The sequence below is a fragment of the Pongo pygmaeus genome, chromosome 7, assembly GCF_028885625.2.
Source record: "Pongo pygmaeus isolate AG05252 chromosome 7, NHGRI_mPonPyg2-v2.0_pri, whole genome shotgun sequence".
NCBI lineage: Eukaryota > Metazoa > Chordata > Mammalia > Primates > Hominidae > Pongo > Pongo pygmaeus.
The window spans coordinates 128,259,533-128,278,058 of record NC_072380.2 but is presented as its reverse complement, the minus strand read 5'-3'; the positions used below and the strand labels follow the sequence as shown (position 1 = coordinate 128,278,058).

Genomic DNA, 18,526 nt, shown 5'->3' with positions numbered 1-18,526 from the left:
TTCTTATGTGTGTATGTGGAGCTCAGTTTTTTACATGTATTAATCAACTCATCTTCATAATAGCCCTAGAAGTAAACACTAACCTTATGTCCATTTAAAAAAATAAGGAAACAGCATATATTAAAGTATCCTGCCCAAGATCACAGAGTTGCATAAGTAGAGATAATGGGATATAAACCATGTTAAACAGGCCACGGAAACCTGTCTTCACAACCACACTGATATATGGCCTGGCCAAACATGAGTCTGAGTTTATTGCCAATAGAAAAGCAATAGAAGATAGGCCAATTGCATGTAAAGGAGGAGACAGAAGACATAAATCAGAGCTCTTTGATGCAGTCTCTCTGAATCAGGTTGATTTTGGGGACTTGGGTGATTTCTTTGAGATTGTCTGCTATCTGCTCCGTGTAGTGTAATGCTACCTTATTTGAACTTACTAAGCTTATATTCGAAATCAGTAAAAAGAAAATTAAATTTGCTGACTCATCTTTTTAAAATTACAGTGATTCATTTTCCCTGGTACTTTTGCTGCAGAAATTAGTTCTGGTAGAGCGAGTAAGGTGCAAATTTTGATGTAATCAATTAAGGATGTAATGTTTGATCCCCAAATTAAGGGACATTTCATCCATGTGTTTGACTTTTTTTGTACTCCCCTCATTTAGAGGACTTTGTTTTAGGAATTTATTATTTAAATGATGGTCTGAACGTTGTCTTATGCTCTTCTAGTTACCAGGCACAATTTAGGTTGTTTTTTTTCCATGCAGATTACATGTTAAGGAGATACACTCCATTCCCATTTATGTCCTCCAAGGCTGTGTAATTAAGGTTTTATCCTCCGCCTACATTCAGTGCAGGAATGGGTGTGGAAGCAGAGAACAAATCAGAATGCCTTTAGAGTGTCCAATTTGAGTGTGCTGGATTCTCCAGCCGTGCTGGATCACACAGCTGTGTGATTTCATTGAATTCAGAAAGCAATAGACGGGTGGGACATAGTGAGGATTTCGGGAATTCATAGAGTCTCCTGGCCTAACATTTCTCCTTTCATGTTTAGTTGAACTGTTGATATAAGATTAAAGAATGCCTGCATCCTTTCATGTGTCCAGGAACATATTTGGGAATCTTATAATAAATAATGGTTTGTTCCAAGACCTGTTTTTCCAGCTGATGGGAAGCTCCACCTTGGAATTCATTGGCATTTCAAAGTCACCATATGTAAAAGTGAAGTTCCCCACAACAACTTTCTTTTTGCCTCCTTTCTTCTTTACTCCTGTTTTCAGCTAAGTCAGGCTGGAAATCTTGGAGTTACCTTGGATTTCTTTTTGATATCACGCCCCAAACACTTGAGTAGTATGTCCCATTGTTCCCTTCTTTATTCTTTTACTGTCACTTCTTTCGAGTAAATCCTTATTGATTTCTTTTCTGTTCTAGCTTTATCTTCCCTTCTTGTCTCTTCCTTTCCCTTCTCTTCTCACCTCCTATTCTTTCCTCCTCCTCATCTTCCTCTCCTTTCCTTTGATTTCTTTTTTGTGTTCTTTCTTTTTTGTCTTCTTCTGTTTTTATTTCCTTCCTCATTCCTTCTTCTTCCTCCTCTCTTTTGCCTCTTTTTTCTGTTCTTTTCTTCTGTCCTCCTTTTTTCTTCCTTTCTCCTTCTCTTTTTTTCATCCTCCTTCCTTTCTCTTTTTTCTCCTGCCCTCTCACCTTCCTTTCCTTCTTCTTTCCTTTAATTTTTAAAAATTCTGTTTATAGATCAGTTGTCCTACATTTTATAGCAAGTATGGGACTACTTCTGTTGAAAAGCATATCATCTAATTATACTTGCTTATGTAAATGTCAGCTCTCCAATAAGACATTACCTTTCCAAATTAAATCTCACTATTCTTCTAGAAAGGATAATAGTAAGAACAAGGCTAGCACATTTTTATTACTTATTACATTTATATTACTTATTACATAGCAAGCACCATTATGTACCATATTCCATTTAAGGATTTGATAATGCCTCAGCCCTCCTCAGTATTTCCTGAGAGCAGCTTGCATTGTCTTACTCTCGCTGTTGATTTTACTGGTTTTGTTTCCTTCACCTGAAATGCCCTTCCATGATCACTGCCTTTGAGGCTAACCTTCACATATCAGCTCATCTGTCCACAGCTCAGTTGTTACTTCTGGGAGCCTTTGCTGTCTCCTCAGTCTGGGTTAGGGGCTCTTCCTCTGTGTTGTCATGGAACCTGTTACATGTCACAGCAGAAGGATGTATTCCACTGTTGTTGTCTTTTTAGTTGTGAGCTTTTTGTGCTAAGCCATAGACATATTACGATTTTGGACTCTGTCATTCTTTTTGTATTTCTAGTGCTTGGCACATAGTAGATGTGTTAAAACAGCAACCTTCCCTGGAGGAAGGATGTTCTATATTTTCGGAGATTAGATTTTCTCTTTTCCCATTAAGATGCTCTTTAGAATACATGTGCAATTCTGACATATCTCCATTATGAACCAGCAGCACCTGCAGGTTGGATGTTGTAGAGGAGTGCTATGGGGAATTCACTTAGCTTTGTAACCCACTTGAACTGCATTTTCTCTTGTTTATTTTTACCATAAAAGATTGTCTTCCAAATTATTAAGATGGACTTTTTTTTTTTTTTGATATGGAGTCTTGCTCTGTTGCCCAGGCTGGAGTGCAGTGGCATGGTCTCGGCTCAGTGCAACCTCCGCCCCCCAGGCTCAAGCGATTCTCCTGCCTCAGCCTCCCGAGTAGCTGGGATTACAGGCACCTGCCACCACATCCAGCTAATTTTTGTATTTTTATTAGAGACAGGGTTTCACCATGTTGGCCAGGCTGGTCTCGAACTCCTGATCTCAGGTGATCCGCCCGCCTTGGCCTCCCAAAGTGCTGGGATTACAGGTGTGAGCCACTGTCCCTGGCATATTAAGATGGACTTTAAGATTTATTGGTACTCTGTCATCTGAAATACCAGATAACTATAGAAAAATTAATTCAGAGTTATACTGAGTAAATTGAGAGAACCAGTTTAGGGTAAACTGTTTATTGCTATTATGCAAAAAGCCAATAATAAAAATGTGCATAATGAGGAATATGCAGTATTTTCTTCTTCAGTGTGCCCAGTATAGGAGTTTAAGTTTTGGTTTCCCCTGTACCCTCCCCTGCCATTGGTTGGCTCTTATATTATAAATCCAAATAAGGGAGTTGTTACAGTGTCACTGATAGGAATAAACCTCAGAAATAAGCTATGCATGGCATGAGAGTCAGATGATGCCATGTAATTTGATTTGTTATTGAGATTCTGAAACATTTATTCTCCATCAAAAGTATATCGCTGAAGCACACTCTATATTCTGGAATTTTTTTTGAAGCACTATACATGTAGAAAAATTCCCAATGTATATAAGCAGATTAATTCTGACTGTAGTTATTTTCAGCTAAGATCGGCTCTTACAGATTTTTTTCAAGTTATTTGAAATATCAGTATTTGAACAGTGATTTTTTTTAACAACTTAGCTTTTTATTTTTAAGCTTTTACCTCTTTGACTATCAGCCCATAACCTCAAGTTCTCTTAAATTAGTACCCTTATAATTGTCTCTGTTGCTATCAATTATAGTACTTGAAAATGAACCACAACTGAGAAGAGGTTTGTGTTTAGTTCAAACAACTCTTTCTTTGCTGCATTGAAAATAAGTACATGTGTTGAAGTGTCATTTTAAGAGCTCTGAGGCTTTAAGAAATATTTTCCTTTGACATATTATTTTAGATATTATTCTTATTAGCTTTTGCTCCATATTATTGAGAGGAAAGAAAGAAACTGAGATTAATGACCTTGAAAAAACCAACCCTTTCATATTCTTCACTTCTACGGTAAAACAATTTTTTTTTGTGTGTGAAAAGACATATGTAAATAAATTATAAATGAAAGCCATGGAAAACACTTCATGGAAGGAATAGTTTTTAAAACTAGGGCTAAAATCAAATATAAAAAGCCATGCTAGTCCTTAGTCAGTGAAAAAGACTTTAAAGTCTTCTTTTTTGTGCCTTAATTGTTTTAGGTGTTTTTATATAACTTTAATTCACAATCAAAGGACTCCATAGTCAGTCATTTGCATGTGGATGAAAGATGCATTTTGTAGTTTCTTGAAGAAGGCCATGTATGCCAGGCCAAGTCAGTGGTAAGGGTGCCAGGAAGCACTGTGGCCAGCGAATCGCAGGTAACTCAGGGGCCTTGGTGAGACATTTTCATCTGCTTACATCTCCCTTCGTTCATTCATTCAGTCAAAATGTATTGAACTCCTGCTTTCTTCTAGATGTGAATAAGACTATTCCTGTAGCTCAAGAAGGAATATAAACAGAAGCATTATCTTAGTAACAGCAGATTGAACCTTTGCATTTACAGCTAAGAATATTGATAGTGACAAGTGTGTGAGTTTGTCACTGAGTGAATTTACCACTTCCCTTCTATGTAATCTCTTTATCCCATTTGCAGGAAAAATGTACTTGAGTGATTCATTTTATTAAATAATAATCCTATCTATGCACATGTTACTGTTGAGTGTGCTATCTAATATGATATTCCCTAACAAAATGTGGCTATTTAAACTTTAGGCTGGGCATGGTGGTGCATGCCGTAATCCCAGCACTTTGTGAAGCCAAGGCAAGTGGCTAGCTTGAGCCCAGGAGTTCAAGACCAGTCTGGGCAACATGGCGAAACCCTGTTTCCACAAAAAATATAAAAATTAGCTGGGTGTGGTGGCGTGTGTCTATTGTCTCAGCTACTCTGGAGGCTGAGGTGAGAAGATTCACTTGAGCCCAGGAGGCGGAGGTGACAGTGAGCGGAGATCGTGCCATTGCACTCCAGCCTGGGTGACAGACTGAGACCCTGCCTCTAAAAAAGAAATTTTTTAAATAAATACATTTCAGTTAATTACAAATAAATTAGTGAAATGCTGAGAAAAAATACATGAAAGTAAATTTAAAAAATAGTTCTTCATATTTACTAAGCCTGCTTGTGGCTAGTGGCTACCATATTGGCCAAGGAAGGCTATGGAACATTTTCATCATCTCAGGAAGTACTACTGGACAGCACAAATCCATAGTTCTCACGTGATCCTCACCATAATCCTATAAAATGACAAGTTGTACAGTATTATATCCATAGAGGCCGGGAGACTGAGGTGCCACGAGGGTAAATAATATATCTTTTCATAGAATCTGAGCTAGAGAACTTCCTCTAGAAGCAAATAAATACAGGCAGATGTAAATACAAATAAATAAAGGGTTTTATCTACAATTTTTAAATCCTACAATGTAAGTATCTTGAAGGCAGAGATGTTGTCTACCTCTTCAATATTATATGCCTAATATCTATCGCAGAGTCTGACACAAGCCGAACACTTAGTTACTACTAATTAGAGGGATAAATACATGTAGTTTTTAGCCCAAGCAGGAATTACAGTTTAATATAATTGTAAAAATTTGGATGTCTTTACCAAAGGAACTGCTGGCTTTAAAGGGTTATAATTAAAGTTCTGGTTAGTAAAAGAAGGAAGTTTGAAAGCTCTGCTCTTTATTCTGCTTGCACTCTCTTTTTAGTATAGTCACAGCTAAGAAGCAGTAAATTTTCCTACTCCGTGATGGATTCAGCCATTTGAAAAGTTTGCAATATTCTATGAATGTGGAGGCACTGTTTCCAGACAATAAGTTTCAATAAACCATTGCTGAAAACACTTATTTTGCATAATTGTTCTCACTGTGTATTTGTTTTTACCCTAGAAAAGAATAGATTTAAAATAGCATATCTGGGGCATGCAAATAAAATGAGTGTGGTCAATAGACACCAGTAGTGTCTCCTAAAATAATAAATTATGTTTTATTGTAGAATGGCATTTAAATGTTGTATGTCATCTATGTTTCGCTATGACTTGAGTGTACATCTACCAGTATAGAAAGTATAAAAATTGCCACATATAGAGCTTTTAGATGTTCTTTTTGAAAGAAAAAAGGAATAGAACACTGTCATTATGTTTTCCAAAACTGCCTTTTAAAATATGTGATTCTAATATTATATTAGCTTTTAATAATATATAATACTAATATTATTTACTGATATTAACCAAAAACGCAAATATGTGACCTACAGAAGTGTCAGTATTGTTCTTGCCATTAAATGAGATCCGTGAGTTTTCATTTTTTAGCTTGGCTTTTGAAAGAGCAGTCAATAGTACGAAGGTATTCATTCTTCAGCATAATTAAAATATATAGCCCTTAAAAGCTTCTTAAATAATGAAGTTGGCACATTTTCCCTGGGTTAAAAAAAAAAAAACACATCTAGACACGAACACCAACTTCAAAGACCTAACTCGTTTTTTATAGCTTAGTTAATCCTAAACCAAAATGCTTTACTGATAATTTTTCACAAAGTTGCCTTTCTTTCGTAGTCCCTTCTCCTGATAGTATTGATTCGTAGCCTGGGTTTTCTGACTTCTTAGGTTGTTTTTAAATAACAACAACCTTTTTAGTATGTTGGGATGCTTAGTAATAATTTAAATCCACTTCAAAATCATATGTTTAGGGATTTCTTAAGTATATGTATGCTCTTTGTTCAGCCCTTTCAGTGTGGTCATGGCACATGAGGCTTAAAGATTGCAAAATCAAAGAAATAGTGATGATGCCTGGTGGTTTCTTGGGAATCTTGGTTCAACAAGCAGAAGTTCAAAGCATTTTATAATAGGGAAGCTTGGCAATGCAGATGCAATGTGAAAGCTTAAACAAGAAAATTTTTATCTCTAGATTTTGCACACTTTCTTTCTTTGCCTGTGTTAAAGAAGAAGGGGATACATCTGAATTTGTCCCTTTTGAATTAAGTTTAAGTTCCAGAACAAAGAACCTGATTGATGGCTATCCATTTAAATATATATATATATATATATATATATTTTTTTTTTTTTTTTTGCAAATAAACCTTCTCTTTACCTCCAGTGAATTGGGAAATACATGTAGAGATTTTTACAATATTGTGAATTATATTTCAGTGCAAGTTTTAGTTGCTTTAGTCACTTAAATGCTAGATTAGAGTGTTCTGTGCTGTATCCTTGAGTGTATGGCTTTGAAATCTCTCACACCATTGAATGATTCTCAGGTTGCTGCCTGGAAGGGTGCCCCATTCTTAGCTTTCTGGCTGGTTGATGCTCTGTCATTGACAGACTGAAATCTATGTGACTGGGGTGCTGGCTATAGACATTGCCTAACGTGAAATGTTACATCCTTTGATTAAAGGCTGTGGGAAACTTTTGTAAGATCCTATCTTAATGTACAGTAAATGTTGAGTTGTTTATATATTAATGCACATTTCTTAGAACTGTAATACTGGACATAAATTTAGAGGTTGCCCCAGTTGAAGAAGCTGTTGGCCAGAGAGGTTAAGTAATTTGATCAAGGTCACATCTCTTTTTCATAGGAAAAAGAATACTTCAGTCTTAGTGCTGTACAATAGAGGTACAAACATATCTCTCAGTGTACTACAGCAATATTATTTGCATTTCAAATAGAGCCTTTACATGATTTTGAGATGCCTGAGACTTTTCTCATGCAGTGATTTGGATATGAACAGCGATCACACGTGTCATTTTTGAACAGCTGTTGAAGAAGGCAGAACATGATTATGCCACTTGCTTAATATATTACATCTGGTTGCTGGGAAAATTTAAAAATTCCCTGGTGGTTGGAAGAGAAATTTTTTCCCTTTTTGGAGTATTTCATTCAAAAACTCTATTTTAAACTCTGAATTTTGGCTGCTCAGTGGTGGCTTAATTGTACTGCCTATTGAGGTGCACACTGAGAATGGAGGAAGGATTATATGCAAAGTGCCCTTTGAAGGCTTTCATAGTCCTGATTCCATGTAATTTCATAATTTGGGAAAGAAAGCAGAGCTGTAGTGATTTTTATGGTGGAATTATTTTATTTTACCATTCAAACATCTCCATGACCTACTCATGTGAGAAGTTGGGAGCCCTTTGCAATGAAACAGAACCTTAATCGAATAAGGCTATGGAAGATTTTTCTTGTTTTTTGTTTGTTCTAGATTGGGAAACATTCAAAATTCTTTATTTACGTGGTTCTTCTTTGCTAGTATTTCCTGCATACTCAATTCATCTTTTTGTTTGTTTCACTGTGCTTTAATTATAAGCCATTTTGGGTGGTCATAGGAGCACCTTTATTTTACCTAAAACAGAGACCTCATCTTTGCCTGCAGCCTCATTGCTGTAGGAACTGAACAGAATATTTCCTTGGAGAACATCTGCATTGAGTAATTTTTGAGCAAGTGCCTCTAGTTTTGACAGTAACGCTTCACCTTTTGAAAAGAAATCCCATGTGATTTTGATGCTTCTGTAGGAATGTGATTTGAAGGAGGCAATAGTAAAATGTACTGTGTTGAAAATTGTTTTCTTAGTTTAAAAAATGTATTATTAAGTCTTTCAAATTATAGTGCATTTATTACTTACCTTCACCTGTTACTTTGGCCTACAGTGTATAACATAATGAGCCTCTCAAAGAGTAGCTGTTGAGAAATGAAGAGTGAATTTATTTGGCTCTGATTATTCAAGTGATTTCATAATAAGCAGGAGTACTATTGTATTTTTTGATGTGGAATACTTGGCAGTACCCTCCCCTTCCCCTGCAGAGGGCCCATTGAATTAATGACACCTTGGAAGTAAAGTCCATTTCTTCTGTTCTCCAGGTGACTTCAGGTGGAACATTCATTGGCATTGGACGGAAAACACCAGATTGCCAAGGGAACACCAAGTATTTCCGCTGTAAATTCTGCAATTTCACTTATATGGGCAACTCATCCACCGAACTAGAACAACATTTTCTTCAGACTCACCCAAACAAAATAAAAGCTTCTCTCCCCTCCTCTGAGGTTGCAAAACCTTCAGAGAAAAACTCTAACAAGTCCATCTCTGCACTTCGATCCAGTGATTCTGGAGACTTGGGAAAATGGCAGGACAAGATAACAGTCAAAGCAGGAGATGACACTCCTGTTGGGTACTCAGTGCCCATAAAGCCCCTCGATTCCTCGAGACAAAATGGTACAGAGGCCACCAGTTACTACTGGTGTAAATTTTGTAGTTTCAGCTGTGAGTCATCTAGCTCACTTAAACTGCTAGAACATTATGGCAAGCAGCACGGAGCAGTGCAGTCAGGCAGCCTTAATCCAGAGTTGAATGATAAGCTTTCCAGGGGCTCTGTCATTAATCAGAATGATCTAGCCAAAAGTTCAGAAGGAGAGACAATGACCAAGGCAGACAAGAGCTCGAGTGGGGCTAAAAAGAAGGACTTCTCCAGCAAGGGAGCCGAGGATAATGTGGTAACGAGCTATAATTGTCAGTTCTGTGACTTCCGATATTCCAAAAGCCACGGCCCCGATGTAATTGTAGTGGGGCCACTTCTCCGTCATTATCAACAGCTCCATAACATTCACAAGTGTACCATTAAACACTGTCCATTCTGTCCCAGAGGACTTTGCAGCCCAGAAAAGCACCTTGGAGAAATTACTTATCCGTTTGCTTGTAGAAAAAGTAATTGTTCCCACTGTGCACTCTTGCTTCTGCACTTGTCCCCTGGGGCGGCTGGAAGCTCGCGAGTCAAACATCAGTGCCATCAGTGTTCATTCACCACCCCTGATGTAGATGTACTCCTCTTTCACTATGAGAGTGTGCATGAGTCCCAAGCATCGGATGTCAAACAAGAAGCAAATCACCTGCAAGGATCAGATGGGCAGCAGTCTGTCAAGGAAAGCAAAGAACACTCATGTACCAAATGTGATTTTATTACCCAGGTGGAAGAAGAGATTTCCCGACACTACAGGTGAGGCATGGTGGGGGTGGGGTCAGGAGGAATATACAAATAAAATAATAGAAAATATCCACAGAAAGAGGGCTGAACCAGGAATTGTTGGGAGTGATTCCGATGACTTGGGGAAGTTATAGGAGAAGACCACATAAAAGATGATCACAGATTTGCAGGTGATATAGTTACAGCTGTGATCACTGTAGATTTTAATTTGGTTCCTTCTTTTGGACTGTATGTTCATGTTTCGTACTTGTTTTATACCATTTACTGATTGTCTTTTTAAATTCACAGTGATTCTAATAATGCTGATGAGTTTACTAATTTACTGTAGTCCCTTTATTTATCCTTACTAAATATGACTCCACATCCTATATTTTTTTGACAGAGCTAAATGAAAGATGCTATTGTAAGTATATCCTATTCTCTATTCTGAGAAAAAATTTTGAGAACCTGTTGCTCATTTTTATTTTAAAATGAGATTATATATTCTTCTGACTTTGAATAATTCTGCAACATGCTTGTTTAGCATAAAAACAGTAATCTAAAGGTGAACATTTTTGTACTATGTGTGATTTGGATGTAGACTTGCTCCTCCAAGCAGGTGAAACTGCTTGAGTTATTCCAGATTCTTAAATGGATGTGGGATGTTTGTGTTTTCCTTCTGCTTTCACTCTATTCTCTTTAAAAACATTAACTTTCCCAGTTAATCTTTTATAATATCTAGAGATAAGCATAGGATATGTATCTTTATTTCATGTATGCATTCATTCTGTTATTAATTAATTTCAAAAATCCTATTGTACCAGGCATTGAATATACAAGAGAAGACATAGTCAGTGCCCTCATGGAACTTACAGTTTAGTAGGAAAGATGAGACACTTAGATGATTACAAGAGTAATTAGTGTCATAAAAGATGAAGTACAAGGCAGTGTGTTTGAATATAGTGATAACATAACCTAATATGGTAGATTAGGAAATTACTTCCTCGGGAAGGAGAATTTAAACTGAGACTTGGTTATAAATAGGAATTAGTTCAGCAAAGCATTGGTGGTACCCTGCGTTTAGGTATTATTTAGTGCTCATTGGGTACTTTCTCATTATTATGCCTTTCAGCATCAAAGTAGAAAGCTTTACTTACTATACCAATATCTTAGTCTAAAAATCTATTCATTTCAATTTCTACATCCCATGATATTAAACAGTTTCTTCCACTCCTTTTAAAAGTTTTCTGTTAGTGCGAGTGTGTGTATGTTTTTTCAGTCACCAGTAATGAAGCAGTTCATGTCCAACAATAGGCTAATAATGTTAGATGTTAATTTGAAGGGCATCCCAATGTTCACAGTGAATCAAAATGTTCAGAAAACACTTACTTGAGATTTACACTGTTTAATTTATAAGGTCAGCCCTGGGAAAGACACAGTCCTGCAATCAAATATGTGTTCACACTTGCAATGAGTGTTTCTGGCTCCTCTGATGTTAGCTGCATGTTAATTTATTTCTGAGGCTCGCAGACATCAGCTGCTTTCTGAGCTTTACTAGCGTGGATATGTGCGAATGTGCACATTGTGCATGTACATTTGTTGAGTGATGTAAAAATCAGATAGTCCATTCTTTTTTTGAAAAGGACAAGGACAACTATTTATTTGAGAAATCTTCATGATTTTCTTTAATCATGAGGAAACCAGCCAGAACACACACACATCTTGGACCTGCACACCCACGTATGTGCACACACCCATGCACGCACACACACTCATTCTGATACATCTAGCTACCAGCACAGTTGGACAAGTGGTTTTTCTATTGATGCAGCTGAGGCATTGCTTGAGAATGTCTGGGAAAACAGGGTTTTCACGTGCTTTAGGTAAACAAAATAATCCCCCAAGAAGTAAAATATGAATAAAACTATTACTGAATAATGTCAGAATTTAGTTAATATTCAGTAATGAAAGTAAGCTCTAGAGAAAAGAGAACTAACTATTCTTTTCTTGTTCACCACTGTATCTGCACGATTTAACGCAGTGGCAGGATGCCTAATGGGAGCTCAGTGAGTATCTTTATGTAAATGAGATCCCTGTGAGTTTTTGACTTCACAGTAGTTATGAATAAGCTGAGATTTCCAGGTGAGTTACATTTTAATGCTTCACTATTATATGGTCTTGGAACCCTTCTGAGGACCTAGGCTTCCATACCAAATGACAGTTATCTGTCCATTTTGACTTTAAGTCAACTTCTCAGCATTTTATTAGCTAAAAATTGAAATAGCACTTGTCCATAGGGCATTAAAATATTCTTGCACTTAGGTTTAAATCCTGATATAGTTTGGCTGACCAGGGATCCTTTAAGGTGCCGAGTAGTTTATCTCTAATCTGTTTCTGAGTTCTTATAGAGATATTTGAAATTTGGAGCCTTACAATTTCAGAAGTCACAGCTTAGTAGAAAAGATAAAGAAACTCGACTGAAAGCTGAACAGTAATAGTGGCCCCAGAGATGTGAAAGGACATAGTCACGTGGATGTTTAGAACTTGATCTGCTATCAAAGCATTTTCTAAAAATGCCCCCCTTTTAAGATAAAATAAGAGGACAAGTTTACCTTATCGCGTAGTATCTTTATAATTAAATTTGTTTACTCAGATTATTCATGTTGGGAAACATCTGCCATAATTCTGTGTTATTTCTGTGAAATATTCTAGGCTTTTGAGTGCTTTATATAGAAGACTTAACGGTGTAGTAAAAATTAGCATAAGCCGTGAACTGTACAATATGTGAAATCATTTAGCTATAAAATGACTATAGCTGAGAAGCAGAAGAGTTAATCTAGAGCTCTGAGTGAAAAACCTTAGTGTCGATTCCATTGCATGGGTGTTTTCTTTAAGAACTAAGTTAAACTTGGTGGAACTGCAAACATGATCTAGTCAGCAACAGGGATTTAGTACATTCACTTAATGTTTAGTATTTACCTATAATACCACTAACTCAGACTATAACTGGGTTATTATATTCCACCCATGAATGGTTTTCTCACTGCATTTCTTTTATTATTTGTCATTTAATTCAACTGTGTACCTGCTCTCTATTAACTGCTACTTTTCTTATCAAAATTTTCAGTGTTATAACTTAGGTTTTTGGCGTGAGTAGGAGGATTACTTCCCTACAAAACAACTATACTAGATAAAACATATTTTGTAATGCATTGCCAGACTTCTACAAAGTAAGAAAAATTTTTGGAGCCTTTGTTCTCCCTTTCATCAAGAGTGCACTAAACACAGAGTAGGGAGAAGTGAAGGGTAAGCTTGGAATGTGAGGTTACACTGAGGGCAAATGCCAATGTCGACGTTGCATTTGATCAGAAGACTAAGCCTGGAGTTACTCATAGAGAGAAGGGGTTGAATCTGAGTTTTGCTTTAAGCTTAGATCTTGAAGGTGGCTAGGATTTTTACATTAGTTCTCCCTCTGACTTCTGGCATAATTAAACACAAATTTGTCTGTAGAAAAGTACTCCAAATTTTACCTCCAAGATATTGATAGATGCAGTTAAATCTTACATGAGCTCACTATTACGAAAATTCACCATATGGACAGGAAAATAAGCCACCATGTGTGAAATCAGTAGAAAGCACAAATAATAGATGTATATACCCAGTCACTTCAGATACAGGAGTTTTCAGTTATAAAATACTAATAAGCATTCAAAGATACGAATGTTACAATTAAAAAATCATCAAGCAACATGAGACTATATGAACAGGCACTTCGCAAAAGAAGATATTTATGCGGCCAATAAACATATGAGAAAAGCTCATCATCACTGATCGTTAGAGAAATGCAAGTCAAAAACACAATGAGATACCATCTCATGCCAGTTAGAATGGAGATCATTAAAAAGTCAGGAAACAGATGCTGGTGAGGATGTGGAGAAATAGGAACACTTTTACACTGTTGGTGGGAGTGTAAATTAGTTCAACCATTGTGGAAGACTGTGTGATGATTCCTCAAGGATCTAGAACCAGAAATACCATTTGACCCAGCAATCCCATTACTGGGTATATATCCAAAGGATTATAAATCATTCTACTATAAAGACACATGCACACATATGTTTATTGTACCATTGTTCACAATAGCAAAGACTTGGAACCAACCCAAATGTCCAGCAATGATAGATTGGATAAAGAAAATGTGGCACATGTATACCACGGAATATTATGCAGCCATAAAAAAAAGTGAGTTCATGTCCTTTGCAGGGACATGGATGGAGCCGGAAACCATCATTCTCAGCAAACTAACACAGGAACAGAAAACCAAACACCACATGTTCTCACTTATTAGTGGGAGTTGAACAATGAGAACACATGGACACGGTGGCGGTGGGGAGCATCACACACTGGGGCTTGTTGGAGAGTCAGGGGCAAGGGGAGGGAGAGCATTAGGACAAATACCTAATGCATGTGGGGCTTAAAACCTAGATGACAGGTTGATAGGTGCAGCAAACCACCAAGGCACATGTATACCTGTGTAACAAACCTGCATGGTCTGCACATGTACCCCAAAACTTAAAGTAAAATTTTAAAAAAAATCAAGATCATCAAAAAATTAACAAATAACATTGTTTTAATTGAGAAGTATAACTCTTGAAACTTAAAACATATGGGTTGATTAAACTACATATTAGACAATTAAAGAGAAATGAATTAATCAAAATGAGGCATTAGAATATTTAAAAGAGAGCAAGGAGATGCAAAATATCAAAGACATTTAGTAAGATATGGAATATAATGAGCTGTTGTATCATACATCTAATCAGAGTCCCAGAAGAAAGAAAATATACAGAATAGAGAGTAGGTAATCAGTATTTGAGGAGAAAATGGAAAAAGATTTTCTAGAACCAATGAAGGACATAAAACTCAGATACAAAGAAGTGTAGCATACACTAAGCAGGATGATGTATACGAATAAATTCAGTTACACACACATTGTAGCAAAAGTGAGAATGCCAAGGCAGAGACATCTTTAAAAACAGCTGTAGACTAACAAGAAATCGACTACTCAGAAAAAGACATTTAGGTTGACAGACTTTTTATTAGCATCAATGGAAACTGGAGGAAGGAGGAATTTTATTCAGAGTTCTGAAAAAATATCAAATGGTCAACCTTGTATTGTCTGCCCATCAAAGCTATCTCCTAAGAATAAGAGCAAAGCAAAGACATTTTCTAATAAGTGAAGACCAGGGAAACATCTGAGCAAATCTAAACAAACATTGCCTGTCTTGTTTATGTAGTTAAAAAAGGAACAGACTAGGTGGGGCATAGTGGCTCACACCTGAAATCCCAGCATGTGGGAGGCCAAGGCTTGAACCCAGAAGTTTGAGATCAGCCTGGGCAGCATACCAAGATCTCATCTCTAAAAAAAATAAAAAATAAAAAAAAGATCTGAGAATGATGATTTCCAATTTCATCCATGTCCCTACAAAGGACATGAACTCATCATTTTTTATGGCTGCATAGTATTCCGTAGTGTATATGTGCCACATTTTCTTAATCCAGTCTATCATTGTTGGACATTTGGGGTGGTTCCAAGTCTTTGCTATTGTGAATAGTGCCGCAATAAACATGCATGTGCATGTGTCTTTATAGCAGCATGGTTTATAGTCCTTTGGGTATATACCCAGTAATGGGATGGCTGGGTCAAATGGTATTTCTAGTTCTAGATCCCTGAGGATTCGCCACACTGACTTCCACAATGCAGCACACCAGCATGGCACATGTATACATATGTAACTAACCTGCACATTGTGCACATGTACCCTAAAACTTAAAGTATAATAATAATAATAATAATAAAAGATCTGAATATAGTGGTGATTACCTGTGGTCCCAGGTACTCAGGTGCTGAGATGGGAAGATCACTTAAGCCCAGGAGGTCGAGGCTGCAGTAAGCCATGATCATGCCACTGGCCTGGGCGACAAAGACTAAGGTATTGCATAGTGCTACTAAGTAAGTTTGAAGGGAAAATGACTAGAATGAAGGTATTCTAAGACACCTGAATTGTTGGGAGTTAGCGAGCTAGGACTTTGTTATACATACTTGGAAAAATTTAAGGATAACTAATGAAAGAATAGGAAATGAATGCATAACTTCCAAAACTATAGAGGAGAAAAAATGGAATAATGAAATAAAGAACACCCATAAAATTCGATCAACTTTTAAAAAGATGGTAAGAAAATATGTGGGAAGCGTTAGACATATAGACATTTTAAAGTAAAATCTATAATAATTGTAGATATCAAAAGTCTTAACGTGTGTCTATTAAACTTTTCCACTGAAAAGATATGAGATGATATTAAAAAAGGAAATTGTAACTGTATCCTGCATACTGTATATACACCTGAAACATAAGTCTCTGGATGTTTAAAAGAAAAGAATAGACTTAGTTATACCAGCAAATATAAACTAAAGGAAAATTGAGGTATCTTTATTAATCTCATACAATTTTTAGAATTTATTACAAATAGCCTATGGAGGAAAGAAGGGATCATTGCATAATAAGAGGTTTAACTTCTTCAGAACGTACAATGGTTCTAAATACATAACACATAAATACAAATAAGTAAAGCAAAAAGTGATAGAGGAACTACAGGGAAAACATGACACACCACACTCACAATGATAAAGTTTTAAGAAAACTTATTAAAAGTTAAGCACAAAAAATGTTTCAAAATTGAAAAGATTTGAACAACAAATTATCAAACCTGATTTGATAAAAATATACAAATTCTGTACCAAACAATTAGAGAATGTACATGCTTTTAAAGCACATATGGAGCAGTTATAAAAATTGAGACATTAAGCCAAAAAGAAATTAAATTTCAAAAAACAGTATCTCATAGAACATATCCTTTGACTCAGTGCAATGAAATTAGACCTCAATGACAAAAAGCTAAGAATCGATAAAGTTATACAGGGCCAATCATAACCAAACAAAAAAAAAGAGATCCCTTTATTAATCTCAGAAAACATAGATTTTACGATAAAACACCTTATGAGGGATAGAATTGGTCGGAACATACTACTTTGGAAGGCAAATTTGGCAAAATTTGGCAATATCAGATGTTCATATTCCCAATGACTACATAATTTTACTTTTCAGAAGAAAACCTTTTGCATCGGTTTGCTAGGAAATGTGCAAAAATGTTCATAATTGCATTTTTTAGCAAGAACAAAACAACCAAAACAAAGTCAGTCCAAAATAAAAACAGGAAAAAACTCTGATTGTCCAAAACAGATTAATTTATTTGTAGAATTTTCAAGCAGTGGAATGTTTTACAGTAGTGAATTTAATAAATGACAAGTGACTACAACATAAATGAATCTTATAAGAATAATTTTGACTGAATAAAAACAGATGGTAAAGACAAGTCACAGTGGGATAGTGTTTTATATAAATTCAAAAGATAAAATAAAACTATACAAATTTTCATGTTATATCTTTATGATATACATATGAATATCATGCATGCATACATATACATACATATGTGTACATGCATAGATAAATACATCTGAAATATACACATACACATATGTATGTATACATATGATATATGCACATAGATCTATGTATATATGTATGCATACATATAAGTATATATGTATATGATATATATATCGTATACATGTACTCTACTGTACCATAAATAGTACTTTCTTTATCATATGTAATCATATCTGTATCTATCCATATAGAATCTCTTCCTCTCTACACACACATAGATCTCAATTCAGTTATGTAAAATCACATTCTATGATTCTGTAATCGCTTCAGTTTTTAATTTGTTTGCAAACTTAGATGTAAATCAATATGTGTGTATGTATTTATTTGTATGTCACTAACCTACAGTGTGCAACTTTAAAATAAAAAATGAGGCATCAATTCTCATCATTGCCCATTTCGAGTAAATATATGAATGAATGATCAATCTCACTATTAAATAACTTACTATTAAAGAACTACTACAGACTCGGTAATATAATTATTGTCTAGTACAAATATTAAAATGTTCATTGTTGGCTAAAATGTGGAAAACTACACACATATTTTGGTAGTGTATGCGATGACAAGACTGTGTGTTAGGAGATTTACGAATGCATTTTAAAATTTTCAAACAGTGCTTGCAACTTCCAGACATAAAATAGGTAAACTGAGACTGAAAGAGTTGACATTGATTGCAGCAGGTGGTCAAATTAATTTAGCTCCTGCTCAATCTCTATCTTACATTTAAATTTGTATATGTTATGTGTCATATTTTTAAAAATAATACCTGATAAATCAGTTGCTTATAATACCTTGAAATAGACATGATAGTTCAACTAGAAAATACCCACTGTGAGACAAAAAGTTACCCAGGATATTATAGTTCACCAAACAAACAAACAAACAAAACCTCACAAAGCAATATTACCTTTATTTGTATACATTATTTATTAGAAATTTCAGAACTAATGCTTCTGAATACTATGCAAGAACAGTTATCAAGTCTTGGAATAAGATACATTTTAGCCACAGTTTCAATTCCATTGACAATTGTATAAATAATTTCCTATTCCTTATTTACTTTCTATTTTATTGAAAGACTTTCTATATGAACATTTTGTAGGGAATGTATACCTT

The 18,526-nt window shown here is 35.6% G+C and overlaps 1 protein-coding gene across 9 annotated transcripts in view; it reads left to right on the top strand.

Annotated features, from left to right (window-relative positions):
* TRPS1 (transcriptional repressor GATA binding 1) overlaps window positions 1-18,526 on the top strand; it is a 263,808-nt gene that overhangs the window by 57,590 nt on the left and 187,692 nt on the right. For all 9 annotated transcript variants that reach the window (XM_063669030.1, XM_063669034.1, XM_054498765.2 and 6 more), the window contains one exon: window positions 8,743-9,872. In XM_063669030.1, the coding sequence (XP_063525100.1) occupies window positions 8,743-9,872 (1,130 nt within the window). The remainder of the gene's footprint in view (window positions 1-8,742; window positions 9,873-18,526) is intronic.